Source organism: Doryrhamphus excisus, chromosome 19 (genome assembly GCF_030265055.1).
Source record: "Doryrhamphus excisus isolate RoL2022-K1 chromosome 19, RoL_Dexc_1.0, whole genome shotgun sequence".
NCBI classification, from domain to species: domain Eukaryota; kingdom Metazoa; phylum Chordata; class Actinopteri; order Syngnathiformes; family Syngnathidae; genus Doryrhamphus; species Doryrhamphus excisus.
The window spans coordinates 13,001,822-13,023,378 of NC_080484.1; the positions used below are offsets into that span (position 1 = coordinate 13,001,822).

General features: G+C 41.8%; 2 protein-coding genes and 1 long non-coding RNA gene across 3 annotated transcripts in view; 2 read left to right on the plus strand and 1 right to left on the minus strand.

Moving 5' to 3' along the window:
* ehd3 (EH-domain containing 3) lies at window positions 1-13,638 on the plus strand. The gene is made up of 8 exons (XM_058056257.1): window positions 1-914; window positions 5,116-5,292; window positions 6,812-6,909; window positions 10,011-10,152; window positions 10,232-10,331; window positions 10,490-10,660; window positions 11,627-11,791; window positions 11,855-13,638. The coding sequence occupies exons 1-8, from the start codon at window positions 688-690 to the stop codon at window positions 12,380-12,382; spliced, it is 1,608 nt and encodes a 535-aa protein (XP_057912240.1). The 5' UTR covers window positions 1-687; the 3' UTR covers window positions 12,383-13,638.
* The window catches only part of LOC131106819 (uncharacterized), a 17,505-nt gene continuing 7,755 nt past the window's right edge, over window positions 11,808-21,557 (minus strand). The window contains exons 4-5 of the long non-coding RNA XR_009120144.1: window positions 16,602-16,717; window positions 11,808-12,356 (exon numbers count right to left, since the gene is read on the minus strand). This is a non-coding gene — a long non-coding RNA (uncharacterized LOC131106819). The remainder of the gene's footprint in view (window positions 12,357-16,601; window positions 16,718-21,557) is intronic.
* The window catches only part of stum (stum, mechanosensory transduction mediator homolog), a 4,405-nt gene continuing 2,072 nt past the window's right edge, over window positions 19,225-21,557 (plus strand). The window contains exon 1 of the mRNA XM_058056258.1: window positions 19,225-19,853. Within this exon, the coding sequence (XP_057912241.1) occupies window positions 19,643-19,853 (211 nt within the window). The 5' untranslated portion in view covers window positions 19,225-19,642. The remainder of the gene's footprint in view (window positions 19,854-21,557) is intronic.

Consider the following 21,557-nt stretch of genomic DNA (forward strand, 5'->3'; position numbering starts at 1 on the left):
TGGCCGCCTGTGGCCCACTTCCGGTCGGGCTCGGGTTTCCCAGCGAGTCGGCATTTAAATACGGGCTGGTGAGGAGAGGCTACCGGCGGTTCCGAAACACAAACGGCACATCTTGCGGGCTTTTATGTTGATTTTAAGTTTTGTTCTAAAAACAACAGATATAATCGCTCGCCTGTGAGCATCTTTATCGCTTCCGGTTGTCTCCCCAAGGAGGATAACGGGGCTTGTCGGTGCATCATTGATGGGATTCCTGTACTCGCCGTCGGCCCGTTAGCGGTAGTATTGATCAATATTATAAGAGAAAGGTGTCTTTTTGGATCACTGCAGCATCGGATAGGGAAGAACCTGGATGACGAGAATGCAATTAAGAGTGGTGTTTGTCTTTAATTGGCACGGCGCAATCTAGCTTATTGACTGTTTAAATTGCATAAATAGCAAGTAAACAACATTGAATCTACTCGTGTTTACTATATACCAGATATGATCTTGCATAAATAGATTTAAAATTATATTGTAAATTGAACTGAAACATTCTGTTATACCACCTCTGTGTGCTTTAAGTTTTGACATTTTTTAAGTGGCTCGTAAATGAGGACCCTTTGATGCACTCTTGACCTCAGAGAAGATTAGGTCTTGCCTGAAAACACCAGAAAGAGTGAATTGAGAAGAAGAAAAAGTGCCTTCATCATGTTCAGCTGGCTGGGTGGCGACGACCGCAGGAAGAAAGAGCCTGAAGTCTTCCAGACGGTCAGCGACGGCCTGAAGAAACTCTACAAGACCAAGCTGCTGCCCCTGGAGGACACCTACAAGTTCCATGAGTTCCACTCACCGGCCTTGGAGGATGCTGACTTTGACAACAAGCCCATGGTCCTGCTGGTGGGTCAGTACTCCACGGGCAAGACCAGCTTCATACGGTGAGAAGAACACACACATGTCTGATTAGTGAAAGAAATACTTCAAAGGAAGTCCATTTTTAAAACCATATTTTGGAATGTGGTTGTTGTCAACATCCAAAGTGGGAAGATATCAGACGGTCCCTAACGGCTTAGGAGGTGTTGGGAGATGTCATCATAGGAGACGCCAGCATACAGCACCAGTGCATCAAAATATTGACACTGGGCGTGCTTGGCTTTTTCTTTGGCTTTTTGGGGGGGGCGATATTTATTTGTAAAAATAGAGACATCAGTAAGAGAAGAAGATACATAGGAAGTTACTAGAGCTGATGAGATTAGACATGTCAAGCGAGGCTATTTTCGCAGTGGTTCACTTCTTTTTACACTTGAGTGACAGTTAATAAGCCCTTCACATGATGCTGTGTTTTTTTCTTTTTTTTTTTGTACATGTTTACAGCTGTACGTAGTCTTCATGTGAAGAGATTCGCCTCCCAGGCACACGCGGAAGTTCCGGATGTTTCTCGGTTTGAACATTCCGGAGTTCAGGTCTTTCTACACATTTTTTTGGGCAGTTAAAAAATGGTACCACGGGTGTCAAACTTAGGGCCCAGGTCCAAAGTAGGCCCAACGTATCGTTTTATGTGGCCCCCGAGAGCCTGAAAATACAACACATTAAAAAGACACTTTTAAAAAAGTATCAATCTTTTTTTTTACAATACTTTTATACATTTATTATTATTATTAGTTTAAAAAATCTATCAAGTAAAAAAATGCATTGAAATATCTAGCTCCTGAAAGGCACCTTGACTCTCAGTAAAATGAAAATAATACTAATAATACCAATAATAATGATAATGAGCTGATTGTACATTTATGTGGTGAAAACCAGTTTGAAGCCCCTGCTTAAAACACAACATGAGGTCGTGTAACATCAAGATACAAGCTTGGTGTCGGGCCTCTGACACACACACACACACACACACATACACGCGCACACACACTCACACATCTAATTAGCGGTCTGCAGACAGAAAGGATGCTCTTAGTGACTTCCTGCTTGCCGTCACCCCATCTCCTTCCTTCTCTCTCTCTCCTCATGACTCCTTTACTAGCACCCTAGCCCCGCCCTGACTCCCCCACCCCCAGTCGGCAGTGACATTGTAACGCTACGCTGAGGAATGTCCAAAAGGCTGCGTTAACCTTTGGTCAGGACGACTGCAGTCATTCTAACCGTTAGAGGTTTATTTTGCTAACGTCAGTACAAAATAGTACAAATACTGAAAATGCTCGTATTGTAGCCAGGCTGTTTGATTTATTTCAGAATCTTCTATATTGGAAGCGGGCGATAATTGGCACGAGAAAGTGGAAAAGAAAAGGTGCCCCTCTTTGACCACAAGGTCATTTATTAACAAGTTTGTTGCATAACAGAACCAATGTTGTAATAGAGACTAGCTTCTGGTTTAAATATGAATTCACTTTTTTTTAGTAAAATGGAACGTAACATGTTAGACTGTAAAAAGAGCTCATATCAGTTTTATTGTCGGCCTCAAAATAGTCTAAAAGTGGCTTTTACGCTCATCTTTGTATTAGTTCAATTCCATTTTGTTGCTTCTCTTGGTGCTCAATAAGAATTTTGCTCAATAAATTGAGTTATTAATTATGAAATTGATTGTCTTAGAGCATCTAAGTCGCCTACAAGGCTCTTTGCAGATGATCTCATGCTGCATTCCAGTGGATCTTTTTGAGGTTTAATGCTTTATTCGAGAGGATTCGAGAAGAATTGAGTAGAATAGAAACTGAACAGGGAGGGGATAGTGATAAACATGAATTTCTGGTTGCTACACGCCGTTTATCAAACATTTTCACTTGGTTGGTGCGTGTCGTTCTTACGCAACGCGTCGGCAGGAGGGCTGGTGATGGCTCCACCAGGCACCGCTTGCTTCTCAACAAAGTGTTTATGGTAAAGATGTTAAAAAAGACGACCATCTTTACATCTGTTTGCACTTAAGATGCTGACAGTAATCCTCGGCCTTCAGATTTATTGTCGCTTTATGACCGTAAGTCCCATGTCGGCCTGTGTTCACATGCTGAAGACGTAACACTAACACGCATGTAATATGTCTGATGTTGCTGCAATCACGATTCACAACTTACACACGTGCTAAATTATTGGAGAGGAACCATTTTAGGGAGCCTTAATCTTTAAAAATGGACTGTAGGGGCAGGGGAAAGGAAAACAATGGAAATATTACATTAATAATGTAGTACATTTTGAGAAATACACCTATTTTTAATTACAAAAAAAAGTGATATGGGGGCCGCACAGTGGTTGAGTGGTTAGCATGTAGGCCACACAGTCAGGAGGTCATGAAACCCGAATTAGATTCTTGGCTGGGGCATCTCTGCGTGGAGTTTGCATGTTGTCCCCGTGCGCATGTGTGTTTTCTCTGGTTTCCTCCCCCATTCCACAAACATGTTAGCTTCATTGGCTACTCTAAATTGTCCATAGGTATGAATGTGAGTGTGAATGGTTGTTTGTCTATATGTGCCCTGTGATTGGCTGGCCACCAGTTCAGGGTGTACCCTGCCTCTCGCCCGAGTCAGCTGGGATAGGCTCCAGCATACCCTAGTGAGGATAAACGGCATGAACAGTTAAATTAACATGAAATCAATTATATCAATTTTCAAATATTAGATGTACAAGTCGATTTAAATACAAAATTGTGGATTTTTGGGGGGCTGAAAATGTCTTTTAATGTGCCCTCTAAAAAAATGAGGAAGTTATGCATCTTTTGTGAGACTGCATTTTAACATGACAAAAATTTTATTAACACGATACAGTAATTAATAATAATATATATATTTATTATAAAATATTGTGTGTACAATTAAATGGAAATTCCACAGTTTCAGATTTTTTGGGGGGCAAAAATGTCTTAATGTGTGTGCCCTCTAAAAAAAAATAAGAGTACCATGATATAGCAAATAAATAATTATGTATTTAGTGTCAAATAATATATATACAATTCAATTTAAGTTGTAAAATATTTCAGATTTTTTTGTCTTAATGTGCCCTCAAAAGGAATTCAGCTTTAAATTCTGACATTATTCATTCATTCATTCATTTTCTACCGCTTATCCTCACGAGGGTTGCTGGGGTGCTGGAGCCTATCCCAGCTGTCCTCGTGCGAGAGGCGGGGTACACCCTGGACTGGTGGCCAGCCAATCACAGGGCACATATAGACAAACAACCATTCCCACCCACATTCATACCTATGGACAATTTGGAGTCTGCAATTAACCTATTAACCTATTAACCGGAGTACCCGGAGAAAACCCACGCATGCACGGGGAGAACATGCAAACTTCACACAGAGATGGCCAAGGGTGGAATTGAACTCGGGTCTCCTAGCTGTGCAGCCCCAATTTTTCATTATAAATAAGAAAAACGAGACAATATCTTTTAATATGCGCTTTAAAATGTTATTATTCAAATGACTTGAAGTTGCTATAGCTGTCAATACAATTGTGACATTTCTGGATGAAATGGACGATGGATGGATTCACGTACTGTAGCGTGTTTGCAGACATTCCTGCTCTTTAACCCCGCTGACTCATATGAGCTGGGCTGTTTTGCATCATCATCATCCAAACACGCTGAGGAGAATTCTTCTGAATATTTGCAGCTCTGGATTTCCTCCCTGCTCTCGACTGAGGGGATTTCATCCAGACAAGATTGATTATAGCGATGCAATTTGAGGACTGGGGCGTGGTTTCTTTGGGGAGTTCCACTAAAGAGCATTAACTTAAATTGGCGTCTTCTCGGGACGGATTAGACCGAGCCTTTAAAGCCACCATGAACCATCTGCCCCATGGTTCCAGTGTACCATATAATCCCTTACCCTGGGGGGAACTGTTTTCCCACAAGATAAGGAACCCAAACGCACCTCCATAGTGTGTGAGCCACAACATTTTGACACTTGGGACACAATTTCATCTCATTTCCAGTGGCTAGTGAATGAAATACTGCAAAAGGAGCTGTAGAGCGGCTTCAGCTGATGTTTGGCACCAACATGTGGGTACTAAAGGAAGCTTTTCTAAATAGAAACCCCCATACTTGCACAATGTACCAGCCTGAACTCAACTGTACTGCATGCTGGTGATTTAAACAGTGGTTTTGATCTTGGATATCTTGTTATTGAATGCCTCACTTGGCCCACAGCTACCTGTTGGAGCAGGATTTTCCCGGCATGCGCATCGGCCCCGAACCCACCACAGATTCCTTCATCGCGGTGATGCACGGCGACACCGAGGGAGTAGTGCCCGGCAACGCCCTGGTGGTGGACCCCAAGAAGCCCTTCAGGAAGCTGAATGCCTTTGGGAACGCCTTCCTCAACAGGTACGCCTTCGTCCTCCGCGTTGTGACGCTGATTTAGGCTGAGGAGGAGAGGTGGAAAGAGCGAGAAAGTGAGAATCCACAGCGTGGTTCTACATTCCTGCGTGATTGAATTTCCCTCCACTCACCAGTCAGGCTGTGTCATGTGTGTCACATGTGTGTGTGTGATCCCACAGGCAAAGAAAACAAATGCCAAATTCTCACTTTTGCTTTCGTAACATAGTGCCGTCCTGCTCGGGCCAAGCTAAAATAAAAAGAAGCCACGTTTTGTCTTTGGAGAGCTTTCCATCCAAGTCGTTCAAAGTTCACACTCACTTCAAAAAATACAGAAAAAGCTGTTGGAGATTCAGATTCAGTTTTTGCTCCTTGTGTTGCTTCTAGCAGTGGAGTAAAAAGATAGCTTTCATGCACCTTATATTTTTTATATATTTATCAGCTATTTTAGATATCATTTGGGCACAATCTAGCTTGTATTGACTTAATATTTTGTCTTTATTCTTGTATAATTACTGTTCTTTTTTCTATTTTTGCTGTTGTTTTTCATGCTCTTGGTTAATCCTATTCATACAATGTGCTGAGGGCCAATCAATAAACATCCATGGGCCGTAAATGGCCCCTGGGCTGCAGTTTGGACACCACTGGCTTACGTCCACAGTTATTGAAACTCATTCATTCATACATTTTCTACCGCTTTTTCCTCACAAGGGTCGCGGGGGGTGCTGGAGCCTATCCCAGCTGTCTTCGGGCGAGAGGCGGGGTACACCCTGGACTGGTCGCCAGCCAATCACAGGGCACATATAGACAAACAAGCATTCACACTCACATTCATACCTATGGACAATTTGGAGTGGCCAATTAACCTAGCATGTTTTTGGAATGTGGGAGGAAACCGGAGTACCCGGAGAAAACCCACGCATGCACGGGGAGAACATGCAAACTCACTTATTTATTTTATTTTTCTGAAATGTATGTATTTTTAGTATTTTGACCCAGGAAGGAGGAGTGATGGAGATGATGGGCATTCAAATGCACAAGATGATTATGTACATTATATAGATTTACATTATACTAGAATAATATAAGCATTTCTGTCATTAGGGACAGACCACATGACACAAGATGAGACCTTGTTGCTGCGGTAGGAAGGAAAGCTTGCCATGATTTAGCGTTAAGAAGGTGCAAGGTTGAGAGTATCCCACCACCACCTTCCCAGGAATATGTTATCCTACAGGGATTTTTGTGTGCATGGAGAACAGAGCTCACTGTTTTCTTTGGAGCACATTACATGTGTATTAAAGAGTACTGTACTAGCCAAAAAGTAGATCTTCTTGAATTTGATCCACTTATGACCTCCGAGGGGAGGTGTCTGCTGGGATACGTTGCGGTTTTATAAGACCGAACTTTCCAATATATGTAGTATATTTCTATTTATACAGCTGACTGGTGGGTGAAGTTTGTTTTCACACTTTTACACTCTCTTGGTTGTCTGTGTGTGTGTGTGTGTGTGTGTGTGTGTGTGTAGGTTTGTGTGTGCCCAGCTGCCTAACCCTGTGCTGGAGAGCATCAGCGTGATTGACACCCCGGGGATCCTGTCAGGAGAGAAACAGAGAATCAGTCGAGGTAAAGCACACTCTCGTGACTCTTTCACCCCCCGCTGTGTGTGTGTGTGTGTGTGTTGACTTCAGCCATTCGGTAACAACATGTCCAGTCTCATTGAACGCTGAGCGACAATGTCAGCATTTCAGCGTGTGTTTACGTTGGTGGCCGGCACCATCAAGAGGATTACGCTGGTCTTTTTGCTTCCAAAGAACAGGAAGCGGCCAGCAAAAGATGAGCTTTGACTCTCTCCCTCTCTCCACACGTCATGTTCAATATGTCCACTCGGGCAAGCAAATCTAAGCTAAGCTACCCAACAAAAGTACCCGATGAAATGAATAATAAATAGATTTAAAGGAACACTGCACTTTTAGTGGAATTTTGCCCATCATCCACAATCCTTACATGAAACAGGAGCATTTCTTTAAGTCAAAGTCAAGGTTTTATGGTTTTATATCCATGCTGTGACTGTAATAGCAGGTATATTCATCATTCATAACATGTGATACAAACAGTATTTATCATTTCACACAGAAAAACAGAACTTCTTTCCCGGGAGCATTGATTTCACATGGCAACATAGATAGGAACTAGAGCTGCTTCCGTCAACAACAGCAGCGTGTCCAGCGTGTGTGTGCTACTATTAATCATGGCGGACTTTGTGAGAGATTTTGGACAAATGAGAACCTTATCTTTCTGAGCATGAATATATGGAGGATGAGCTTAGCAGTTTTAGAAGCTAAGCCCGCAAGAAGACAGTGAAACTCAGGAGCAAGACATCACACCGGCGTGACGTGGTGGTGTCCATGTGGGGCTTGCCAAGCCATGCCGAGTGTCATACATGGATGGAAAAGGCTTGGTGTGTGTGACAAGGAGGGTATTGCTCCAAGAGATTTCATCACAACAAGAAATGTGAGCGCTAACAAACCCATTTAGCCAAAATCAAGACGCCACAGACCAACTGGACCAGACTGACAACAGTCCATCATGGAGCAAGTCACTACAATATTAAGTGTGACACGTGGCACACACACAGCACATGATATTGCCACACAGTCCATGTACCCGTGTAGAAACAACACATGTAATGTGGCCGAATACCTGATTATTCACATGCTTCTCATCGTTTCCCAGTCAATACAGATCGTAGTCATATTGCCATGTTTTGGAGTGACATAAGGCGCTGTGTCACTATGCCAGAAAACTAGTTCTTCGTGTTAGCTGCTTAAATAACAATGTCGCTGTAGCTTGTTTTATATACAGGTTGATCTACATTTTTAGGGCATTATAGTCTAAATAGGGGTTTCCCCTTATGTACATTCTTAGCTCCCAGATGCTAGCTCTTTTTCTCTCTTTAGAAAGTACAGAAAAGGGAAAGACGTGTGGTCATGTTTCACATAAGGATTGTGGATCATGAGCAAAATTTAAAAAAAGTGCACTTTTCCTGAAAAAAAGGGATTCCGAGCATCCTTACAGTCTCCACATTCACCAACATTCCCAAAGTTCAAGTGCAGCATCGCCATACCAACCACTGACACGGACAAAAGCAGCAGGATGATAGAAGACGCCGCTATTTCACTCCTCCCCAGACGTGATTCTCACACTGTGGCGCCATCTTTGAATGCTCTATTATTCCCTTGCATGCGCTCACGGTCGTGTTTCTTACACTGAGAATCCTAAAAAGGACCACTGTTGTACGTATGTGAAAGTATTACTAAGACATAAGCACCCAGTGGCAGCTAAGAATACTTTCAACATTAAAAGGTGTGATCATGGGGACAGTTTGACCCTGGAACTGATTATTGTAAAATTGTAAATATTGTAAAACATTTTTAAAGGCTTTTAAAAAATATATGTGTGTAATATTAATAAAAAAAACATTAATCTGTACTTTTGTGTTGTATATGAAACCAATAATATAGCATTTAATTTTATGACATTATTTCTGGAAAAATTAAGGAAAATTACAAAATTAATCACTTTTTAATAACTTAGATTTAGATCATTTTTGTGGAAATTGGTTTAATTGCAATGGAAGCCCATTTCCACCACTGGAAAATAAATCTCAATGGCAAGTCATAATTATGAGATAAAAGTTGAAATTATGTGAGTAAGAGTCCCAATTATGAGATAAAAGTGCACAACTATGATGTAGGTGAAATTATGAGATAAAAAGCGGAAGGTGACACATAGACAGTTTGTATCTCATGATGTCCTCTATTTATCTCATAATTCTGACTTTACTATCTCATTATTGTGTTTTTTTTTATTTCTTAAGTTTGACATTTATCTCATAATTATGACTTTTTATGGCATATTTCTGACTTAGTATCGGGATATGCATTTTCTTTCAGTGGCAGAATTGGGCTTCCATAAAGTGTTGTGCACGAGTGGTTAAAGTGTTGATTGATTTTGCACTTCTGTGTGTCTTTGTCTGTGTGGTGCTGCACCCACCAATGTTGTACACGTGTGTGTGTCTAGAGGAGGCGTTATCAGGCTATAGCTGCCTACGTAGATGTCCTTATGGAGGTATTGTCCATTAAAGCAGGCGCCAAAGTGCTGCTAGATAATATTTAGAGAAACTAGCTTGGAAGAATTTGTGGACTTTTTGCCTTTTGCCTGAATCTTTGTCACATGGTCTCATCAAACAGACAACGGTTGTTTTCTGTGGCGCCATGTGCAGATTTACTCCACCAAATTCACTTTCTTGATGAAAACTAGCAAGGTTGAAGCCCTTGTTGGTTTGCACAAGAAGCTAAGCAATAACAAAAGGAGCGGTGGTACTACTACTACTACTACTATTACTACTACTACAACGCAGCTGACTTGCTATTCTTGTGATACTTAACAATACGCTAGCATGGGGGTGTCCAAAGTGTGGCCAAAAATACTGGCCCCGCATTTATTTGGTATCAGATCGATAACAAAATTTGCAGTATCGCCGACCCCCCCAGCATGCAGCCCTCGCCTCGATATTAAAGGTTCGCAAACCCTTGCACCAACAGCGTTAACTTTGCATGGCATGCGTCATCCTTTTCACGGCCCCCCCAGGTAAGACGGCGTGTGTGTGTGTCTTACTGACACTAAACAGCTGGAGTTCTTCCACTCACCGTTGTCCTTCGCAGGCTACGACTTTGCTGCCGTACTGGAGTGGTTCGCCGAACGCGTGGACAGGATCATACTCCTGTTTGACGCCCACAAATTGGACATTTCCGATGAGTTTTCTGAGGTGATCAAGGCCCTGAAGAACCATGAGGACAAGATCAGGTAACAACAAGATTAGGCAAACTAAAGCTATGACAGCCCGCATGTGTTATTATTATTATTATTAACTTTTTGTTGGTAGAGTCGTTCTGAACAAGGCAGACCAGATCGAGACCCAGCAGCTGATGCGAGTTTACGGGGCGCTCATGTGGTCGCTGGGAAAAATAGTCAACACGCCTGAGGTGAGCCAGTTAACACATGCAGAGAAACCAGCCATGATTATTTGACAAACCTAATATTTGAACAAATAACCACTAAATGTGCTTGTTGTATTAGCGTTCCACTTTCTCATGCACGCCAAATCATTCATTTCCAAAATTCCGCTCTTCCTCCCTTGCAGGTGATCCGTGTCTACATCGGATCATTTTGGTCCCATCCTCTGCTGATTCCCGATAACAGGAAGCTGTTTGAGGCAGAGGAGCAAGATCTGTTTAAGGACATCCAGTCGCTGCCGCGGAACGCCGCACTGAGGAAACTCAACGACCTGATCAAGCGGGCCAGGCTAGCCAAGGTAACACTGAACGTCCGACACGGTTATTCCTTTATTTGCGGCCATCGTCACTTTTGTTTAAATGCCCAGGTGTTCCGGTACTTTTGTTAAAAACACATAGTTGCCGTATCATCATGTGGCGTTTCCAGGATGGGAACGTTTCCTCTCACCGCCCAGCTGTTAGCCTTGTAGCGCATATACGTTTTCTCAATGATTTCCTCTTTCCTGAGAGAGGATGTGCACATATGTACACTCAGCAACTCTTCCTGTCTGACAGCTGTGAAGTGCGTCAAGGTCATGCTAACGACAAGTGTCAAGGTCATGCTATGTTACATTGTTCATGATGTTAGGAAGAAAGATGGCCCTTTTGCCTGATTGATTGCTTTCTTTTTTTAGGCAACCAGTACTGTATAAAATGCAGAACATACCATCATTTACATATTACTATATACTGTATGATATACTACCATAACAATGGTTATTGATTAAAATATTTCTTTATATATAATTGTAATGTATATAACATTATATTAGTTATAGGGGACCTATTATGCTCATTTTTGGCCCCTATATTGAGTTGTGTGGAGAAGCTATGCACGAAAACCCACACAGAAAGCTTTCTAGATCTTCCAGAATCTGCACCTACTCCAGCAAAATGGCTTGTTTTAATTTATTCCACCCACGGCCCGCCTTCAGGCACGCCGACTCCGCTGTGATTGGTCACACTCAGCTTGCACAGCTTTTACCTGAGCACGCCCATAGAAGGAAGTCCGGCTTCCAACCCAGGTCCTCCCGAACTCCTGTATGGCCAACATGCTAACCACTCGTCCACCATGCGGCCTTAAACAAATAAATAAATGTTATATTTAAATACATCCAATTCTATGTACTAAGAATTAAAGAAAAGCTTTATTGTGTGTGGACCTCATGTGTGTGTTTCCTCCATGGCGGCGTTGTCCTGATTGGCATCTTGTAATCCTCATGCAGGTCCACGCCTACATTATCAGCTCCCTGAAGAAAGAGATGCCTTCCGTGTTCGGCAAGGAGAACAAGAAGAAGGAGCTTATCGGCAGCCTGGGAGACATCTACAAGCGCATTGAGAGGGAACATCAGATATCACCTGGAGATTTCCCAAACCTGAAGAAGATGCAGGTGAGGTTGTGTAAGTGGGTCGTTGTAAACAGCTCAGCGGTGATGTGATTGATTCTCTTCCAGGACCAACTCCAAGCTCAGGACCTCACCAAGTTCCAGCCTCTCAAATCCAAACTCCTGGAGTCGGTGGACGACATGCTGGCCCACGACATCGCCGGCCTAATGGTGCTAGTGCGGCAGGAGGAGAACCAGCGCCCCAACCCCGTCGTCAAGGGCGGCGCCTTCGACGGCACCCTCAACGGCCCCTTCGGCCACGGCTACGGCGAGGGGGCCGGCGAGGGCATCGACGAGGCCGAGTGGGTGGTGGCGCGCGACAAGCCGGCCTACGACGAGATCTTCTACACGCTGTCGCCCGTCAACGGCAAAGTGACGGGGGCCAACGCCAAGAGGGAGATGGTCAAGTCCAAGCTGCCTAACACGGTGCTGGGAAAGATCTGGAAGCTGGCGGACATCGATAAGGACGGGATGCTCGACGATGAGGAGTTTGCCTTGGCCAATCACCTCATTAAGGTCAAGCTGGAGGGACATGAACTTCCCACGGAGCTGCCGCTGCATCTGGTGCCTCCTTGTAAGAAGAAAATACCCGAGTAAACATTGCTGATCTCACCACGAAAGTCCCCATTAGCGATCCTCATTAGCAGTTAGCATTAGCGCTAAGAAAACCTATGAAAACAAAGCCATGTTTCCACCAGTTCAGCTCAGTCAGCATGGGTTGGATTGGTAAAAGCAAAGTTCAACAATGCAGGACCCGATGGAGAGTTGTCAAAAAGTGGTTTAAATACCAGTCAGCAATTTTTATTGTCTTTACAATCTAAACACTTTTTAAAGGTCCCCTATTATGACAATGTTGAAAAACCGCAACTGTATCCGTCATTAGTGTAGCTACCATCGCTTTACATTAGCGGATAGGCTAACCTAGCATGATGCTGCTGTTAAAATATCAGCCTATTGTTAGCAATTTGGCACACGTACCTCTGCTAGTCTTGCTAACTTGAAAGCTATACAGACACAAAACAGGCTTTGAATAATAAGGGACCTTTAAAAGAGATGTTCTGGGTCATTGAGTTAAAAACTGGTGAGGTTGTGTTGAAAGGAGAAACACTGGAAAAAGCATACAGTCAGCACATACATGCTGTAAGAATGTGAAGAATAATGGGGAGCATCTTTTTTCTGGGGCAGGGGTGGCGAGGTAAAAAATAGTTTTATTTTTGGTGTCCTGGCACCACTGAGGCGTTGTCGCCCTTTTGTTTCTTAGTCGCCACTGACTTCCTGGTTGTTAATTTGGGAAAACACACAGACGTGAAAAAGGGGGCAGAGGTGTTTGGGAGCACAACAGCGTTCCAAACGTTCACCATGACTGGTGGAAGCAGGGAAATGAGTTTAAATGAGTCTTAAATGTGCAGTCAATGAATAAACATGTTTATGATACTGTGAGCATCATTTAGTATAAATAAGAATAGACATGTGTGGGGGGGGTGCGGACAGTGGACACATTCTATTCTATTATGTATTGTGCTAATCTTTTATTTTTTTGGCTAACTTTTGTTTGTCCTCAACGTCAATACCATTAATGTCTGTAATATTATAACATGACTAGACTCATTATGATATAGATTACATCATGGTCACATTATGCCAGTAAACAAACATTTGATGTATTAAGAGCTGGTTGAATTGACCTTGACTATAAATGTCAACTTGTAGCCTTACATGTTCACACACACATTAACAGTATGTGTGTGTCACCTTTAATGTGAATGTAATGTGTGTGTGTGTATGTGTGTGCAGACATCCATGTTATATCTGTGGTGTGGTTATCGGCACAATAAACTGCATCATGAACAAGACCGACATCGGAAATTTTTGACTAATTCGTTTCAAAAGGTGTATTTGTTTATTTCAAAACAATAACAGTAATTTAATTGTGCAGGGAAATGCTCAAATGATGGCTAAAATGCAATTACCAGACGTAAATAGAGAGGTTCAATGCATACAAAATGTCAATTGTAGCCATTTTTCAACTGATCAGGGTTGTGTATTAGTTTGAATGTTAGCACAGGTTAACTTGTGTATGTCTTTACATTAGAAATAAAAGAGTAAAAAGATTCAGGCTGAAACTTAAAAACAATCAAATGCATGCTTGACCTCCATTTAAGAGTCATACAAGTGAAAAATAAGGTCAATGCATTTTTAAAGTGTAAAAAGAAGTTAATTGCATGCTATAAGGTCGACGTAACCCTAACCCTAACCCTAACCCTAACATTTTTGGATTTGAAGTGTTCAAATGAACACAGCAGTCCCCACGCATGCACGGGGAGAACATGCAAACTCCACACAGAGATGGCCGAGGGTGGAATTGAGGTGTCTCTGTGTGTAGCTGTGTGGCCTGCACGGTAACCATCCGGCCGCTGTGCACCCGGATGAATTATATTATTTCAAAATCATCAGAAGGTTGGTGGGGTGAAATCGTTTAAATATAGATTGGTGTGTGTGTGTGCGTGTGTGTGTAAATGCAGGCAAAATGCATCACTTTCTCCTCTTGGCACAGGAAGTTCTGGTCCTGTTTGCAACTTCCTGTCAGTCTCACCTTGACCACCCCATTTCCCCCCTTCTCACACACACACAAATAACTCAACAGGGTGTGTGTGTGCATGCATGCATGATTATGACACGTGTTCTTATAGGCTGCAAAATGGGAAGGAGCAGATTATTTTAGGGACGCGCGTCTTTCCTGGAGGTCAAAGGGAAAAGGAGACGAGCGCAGATATTGGGCTTATCGCTTCATGAGGAAAAAATACATATATAGCATTGTGCAACAGGCGTATGCTTGATTAGGAAGGACAGAGATGCATGTAATCGTGTGATGGATGTGTGTGTTTGTCAGCACAAGGAAGCTATACGTCAGTGCAAAACACACAAGGAACTGCAGACTTCATGTCTGTGAACTACAGTTCATGAAACATTCTGCCTTTCAGATCATAATAATGAAATTAATAATTATGCTTAATATTTGATCATGTCTTAGAATTTCCCCATGAGAAGGAGAACTGAAATTAATCTGCTTCAGGGTCAAACTGTACACTATAAAACCTTTACTGTAATTTACGGGTCTTTACTGCAATGCCAGTCAAAGATTGTCTATATGACAGAGGCGCTCTGCTGTTTTTTTAGGATCTACTGCAAAAAATTATTACACTTCTATGTAACAGGAACACTGCTGTTTTAAGCATTCATTCATTTTCTATCGCTTATCCTCACAAGGGCCGCGGGGGTGCTGGAGCCTACCCCAGCTGCGAGAGGCGGGGTACACCCTGGACTGGTCGCCAGCCAATGACAGGGCACATATAGACAAACAACCATTCACACTCACATTCATACCTATGGACAATTGGGAGTCGCCAAATAACCTAGCATGTTTTTGGAATGTGGGAGGAAACCAGAGTCCCCAGAGAAAACATGCAAACAGACAGAGATGGCCAAGGGTGGAATTGAACATGGGTCGCCTAGCTGTGTGGCCTGCGTGCTAACCACTCCATACAGCCGTTGTTTTAAACAGGAACCTTCAAGGATCTACTAGAGAAATGCTGGTCAAAGATCATCTCCATGACTAACATGCAACTTCAGAGGAATTTTGTTGACCTGAGGTGGAATTACGACTTGACTGCATGTACAGCTTTAGGGAATTTAGTGGTTCGAGTGAATGTCTGCAGGTAGAAATATGCGTGGGGTTTTTGCTAGCTGTCATAAAGATACCAACTAAAGGAGGACCATGATGGAGTTCATTCTTTGGATTCCATAGATATACTGTAGCTTCATGTGAGAGAGGGTGTGGAGTCACAAGTCAGACAGGAGTGGTGACACTGGGATGTTAATGAATGAGGTGGGCTGTCATGGAGACAAGTGTGAGCCAAAAGAAAACAAACTATGTAGTAGAAGGGTTAATTGTTAACAAGTTGTTGCTATGGTTACTCTAGTTTTAATAGTGACTCATGCCCTTACACTAAATATATTCTCTCTCATCGATACTGTGTGAGCATTCCTTGAACCACTTCCTGATAAAACACACACACACAAAGAGAGAGAGTAAGGAAGTTTGAATGCTTGTTGTTTTAGTACATTTTGTTCCATCCCTATTAATTATTTGTGAAGCTGTGTATGATTGTTGAGCAGGCCATCAAGGGGGTTCGTTTGTGTATCAAAGTGATGAATGAGGCTGCTATCTGCACTTGTCAAGAGAAAGGATGACCAGAAGATCTGGAGGAAAGTCACAAGTATTGTTTTTTTTTTTAACTATTTGTTTCCTAAAAATATTTTAAAATTTGCATATACAGCTCACTGAACTAAGCTTCTGAGGCCACAACATTAACATGAAAAATTAATCCTTTATTCAATCACCTAAATGTATTATTATTGTTATTATTATTATTATTATTAGTGTTATAAATTATACAATAAGTTATACAATAAATAATACAAATTCAATTATTTATTATTACATTCAATGACAACAAACTCCAGTCCAATCTAATGTTGTACATTTTTGCAATCATACCAAAATACATTCATAAAAGTAATATTAAAAAGTATGTGGATTACTGTCTGTAATGTTTAACATTGTTTTACTGTTCACTGTTTTACGAGTCTCTGGTGCCCCCTCGTGGTCACTAACATACTTCACAGAATGGAAATTGAATAGAAATGGAATTTAGAATGTAAGGGAAAAAATGAAGAGACATGTTTGTATAAAGAAACCCACAATAAGCTTTGTAATCTTATTATATTAATTTATAAGTGTTAAACTATGACCTACCTTGCCAGCATGTGCATTCAGTGTTGGTCCACCAGATGTCGCCATATACACGTAACGATCTGAACTGAACTTGAGCTCCAGTTCCATTGTGTTTTTCAAACCCGACTCGTTTTGCCCTGTAAAGATATTCACACATATTTTTATTATTATTACATTATTCCACATAACACCCATAGTTTGTGGTTACAATGTTGTCAGAAATTATCTTTAAAATGCTAACAGGGTGTTTACAATGGTTAGCATTAGCATGAATTGCATGGTGACATATGAAAAGTATAAATCCTAAATATATTTCATATATTAGGTATACTAAGAGTAAACAGATGGTGAAGGACGAGGCGGAACACACACACACACAAATGCAAAAGTGTGTTGGTGAAGAGGTACAGCAAGTGTGATTGTCGCAGTCACTGTGGAGAGACACACAATGGACGCCATCAGTAGCACACACACACACACGTGTCAAGTACACAACACTGGTGTGCTGTGTCAGCTTTATCTGACAGTGTACACACACCGGCCACTTCATTAGGCACGCCTGTCATTACGTGTGACAAGTTCATTGTGGAACTGTAATAATGATTTGGGGTGCATGAGAAAATGGAAAAGGAAAAACTGACTTGGACCTGATGATACTTCACATGCATCTTGGAAAGTTAATTTAAAAAACATATCAGGTGTTTGCCTACAGCCACAGCTGTTCATATTATGAGCCCTCGCCAATTAGAGACCGCGGTGGTTATTTGCTTTTGAAAATAATCCTGAATTCATTTTAATCCACAAGCAACAGTGCCAATCAAAACTAAATGAAAACACACACGGATTAGAAGCTAATTGGGAATGCTTTGAGGGATGAGCGAGTCATTTGGCCTTCTTCCCCCTTCCTCCATGTTGTCGTGGCCCCGATTGTCCACATTGCACCCCTCCATTAGACACATCATCATTTACATGACAAAAGTGACTTCTAACACTGTCCTTGTCTTATCTGTCTTAGCTTTGTAAAAGACATGAGGGGGGATGGCGGGGTGGGGGAATTTAAATTGGAAAGTGAGCCCAAAAAAAGCCAGAGATCAATATCAGGTGTAATTACACACTGCTTCCTGCTGTTGCTAGGAGACGGGAGAGCGGGAGACGGAGATGCGCTGGCAAAGATTGAGAATAATTTTGTTGTTAAGAGGGTTACTCTTGTGCGCTTTGTTGTCTATTATGGGTTACGAAATAACAGTCTGGCCCCCTTTCTCAATGAAGAACACATCCAACTTTGTCTTCATTCGGATGGGAAAGACATTCATCATTAGTCATTCACCTGAGATCAATAACAGACACACAATTACTCACAGAACTACAACATGAACATGAGTGGGATGCTGCTTTCCCTATGTGGGAATTCTGAGGGATTATTGCCACATGAAAAATGTCAATAAGGTGCTTCTTATTACACTTTGACCTGCACATAGGCCCCCTAGGGGCTGTGAGCAGCGTAGATGATGATGTCAGAGCAGGTTCATTGGATGGTTGCTGTTTTAATGATGACAAAAACAAAGCACATTGGGGGCCGCAAAGCGTCTTAATACCCATCAGGCATTTCCAAATTCCCTTTTTTGAAGCTTTAAGATGGAAAGTGTAGCTGGCAACATGACTTACATTGCTATTGTGTCACACCAAAGTAACCCAACTACTGCAACAACAACATGAGCATGAAGAGTTGTTTCTAGGCATTCACACAACAACAACATGAGCACGAAGAGTTGTTTATCACAATTCACACAACAACAAACCTGAGCATGAACAATTGTTTCTCAGCATTCACACAGCACACACACCTGATGAAAATTTTTGTCAGCAAGACTGCTTGCCTGTCAGTCACACTGTGTTGGTGTTGCTCGTCTCTTATCATTTCACACATTGTTTAGGCATCAGTATTAATGCTTTCTTCCCACCATTCTCTATAAGCACATTTGCATGAATTGACCCTAAAAAGCATTTTTGATGAAAATGAGCATTAGTTGCAATGCTTGACTTTCAGCATTCACGCTGTTGTGGTGTGTTACAGCATTTGTGTTCATGTCCAGCTATCAGCATTGATACAATAATATATATGACTCACAATTCCAGTCATTTAAATGATTGGCTGTAAGCATTTATATATATTTACACACAAATAAATAAGTTTGAATAGTATGATATGCTGTTTTGTTTACCTTAAATGTATGTTTTGGCATAGTATTTGTGTTCAACGCCATCACTCAGCATTCATGTTTTGCATATTTTTACTCACAACAGCTTGCATGAATGTCTGTCAGCATTTCCACGTCCTTTATACACAATGAGAATGCTTCTCTTCCAGCATTGTGTGAATAGTAGCATTGACGCTAAAATACACTTTCACATAAACATGAATACAACGACCGTAGAATAGATTTTTGGTTAAAATTAGCCTGAGATGGAATGGTATGTAGACATGTTTTGGGGGCAATGATATACTATATGTACAGTATATGTTACTGTACTAATGATGCTGTACTGTAGCTTTAAATGTTGGCAATGTGATGAGGAGGGGGAGAGGGAGTAAAAAAAGGGGGTTTTGTTGCAAGCAGCTTTCTCGTCTCAGTGATGAAGAGAAGGGGATGCGGAGCACTGATTTGACGGGAGGAGAACCTTTCCAGGAATTTGAAGTCTTCTTTTTATTTTTGTCCTTGCAAGCAGCGAGGAGACCAATGAGTGACGTCACTGCTGAGACACTTTTTAGGACTTGAGGACACATGCGAGGAATTCTTCACGTTTGTGCTTAGTTTTGTGTTATTGTTTCCTGTTGTGAAGATTTCAAAGGAATGGACTTCCATTGCGTCCCCAAGCATAGTCACTTCTCAACTTTAGTAGCTTGAATGCAGTTATTTCTGCTATAAATAGATTCACCAGATGCTCTGATGACTTGTTGAGTATTAATAGCATTGTTTATTTTGGCATTTTTACATTTATTTCACTTTTATTGAGTTCAAGGAGCTACTCGTCTTGAGATTGAGACCAAATTTCAAGTAAAAATGGCACAGAAGGAGGGAGAAACGGAGCAGTGGTGCGTCAAGACCGGGGACAATTTTGGTGCCAAAGCCATGCCGGGGGCCCCCGCGCCAGGAGGCGGTGTGGTAGTACAGGTCCGCGAGAAGAAGGGACCCCTGAGGGCCGCCATACCCACAATGCCCTTCCCTCTGGCGGTCATCTGCCTCTTCCTTAACACCTTCATACCTGGACTTGGTGAGTTTGAAATGAGCGTCTTGCTGACGTATGGAAGAAGTTTCAGCATATGCAGGGTGTGCAAGCAACGTTAGCTGATTTTTTACAAAATACGCGAATGATGATGAAGTGTTTCCAGCGACCGCCAAGATAAATATAAAGGAAAAACACGACAGCTAAAGAAGTAAAAAATTAACTGTCTTTCATTTTCAGTCAACTAAGATGAGAAATGTTATCAAGTTATCAGGGCGGATGAGTAAATGATCTGCTTTAAGTGTATGACACCCAGCAGGGGGCGACATCTGGCCATAAGAGGGGTACGTGTAAATGATTAATGCCGCTAAGCGCAAAGGCGACATAAGAAATATCCATGAAAATGGATGAAAATGTCTTACGTCTTCCTCAGTGAACCAGGAAGTAACACTAGACTAACAATCCGACAAATACAGAAATGACTGTAATTTGCGTCTTTTACAAAACATAGACTTTATTTATTGTCATTGCACAATAACACAGCAGTGAAATTGCCAACGAAATGTCGTTGCCTGGCTCCCGTGTAATAATAAATAGTAAATAATAATGTGGAGAATAAATAGATTACATCAAATATGAACAACAATGTACAGCGTAAACAGTAATTTGTACAAATAATTTAAATAATTGAGAATAAATAATAAGAATTTAAAGTTTTGGTTGGTTTTGGTCACGGAACTGGTATCGGAAGGACGTTAAACAAGGCACCACTGTATCTTTTTTGAGTGACGACAGAACACTCCACGCCAGAATAAAAAATTGTACCATCCTGCCATCACTCAGCACAGAGAAACTTTCTATGAGCTCTAACGTCTACATAAACAAAGGAGGGTCATCCATCTTTTTGAAAGCCCCCCCCATGGTCACCAATCCTCCTCTTTTTGGCATCCATGTTGACTCGACATGTCTTACTAAACACCTGTGTGTGTGTGTGTGTGTGTGTGTCTAGCTTTCCCTGAATGCCTTGACATTTCATTGAATAGCTGTGACCAGTTGCCATGACAACGATGTCTGAAATGAACACAATTCTTGTGTGTGTGTGTGTGTGTGTGTGTGTCAGTGCTGTTCACTTAAAATTGACCGAGACTGAACGCAGCATGTTGTTCTTGTCAACCTGAGGCCAAAATAAAAATAATCAGATTTTGTGTGATGAAATTAGGAGCCGAGCGTGTCCTCGCAGGAGTGTGTACTCTTTGTTATTGAAACGACAAACATAATCCGACAATTTACCTGCATCACACGCTCACTTACTTAAAAAAAACATCAACAAAAAAACATGCTTAACTTAGCATGATGCCTACCTACAACACCTATCATAACTCGCTGTTTCCCCCTGCAGAGCGAAGGAAGTACTGCATTTCTGTAGTTTGGTTTATGTTTGTTGTGATGTTCAGCAGGCCAAATGAAAAGCTTTGACGGGTCGGATGTGGCCCGCGGGCCACCTATTGAGGGCCAAGGCTTTAGAAGATGTTTCTCTTTGTCTGCTTTTACTCCTCCTCGGCGTCTTTTCTGTCTTTCACACTCCATCATTAACCTCCCACATGAGCAGTGGGCGCTTTGTAGAGTTCTTTGTGTAATTATAGTCATTAGTCCAGCTAATATCTGGGCGCACACACACACACACACACACACACACACGTCGTTGTCTCCCACACGCTCACTCATCTCATATAAAGAATCCGAGATTTCTTT

What these genes read in the sequence shown, in the direction of transcription:
- ehd3 (XM_058056257.1), top strand. Translation starts at nt 688, where the DNA reads ATGTTCAGCTGGCTGGGTGGCGACGACCGCAGGAAGAAAGAGCCTGAA. An exon ending in GGCAAGACCAGCTTCATACG is followed by an intron (nt 915 to 5,115) that starts GTGAGAAGAACA and finishes CTTGGCCCACAG; the next exon opens with CTACCTGTTGGAGCAGGATT. An exon ending in GAAACAGAGAATCAGTCGAG is followed by an intron (nt 6,910 to 10,010) that starts GTAAAGCACACT and finishes TGTCCTTCGCAG; the next exon opens with GCTACGACTTTGCTGCCGTA.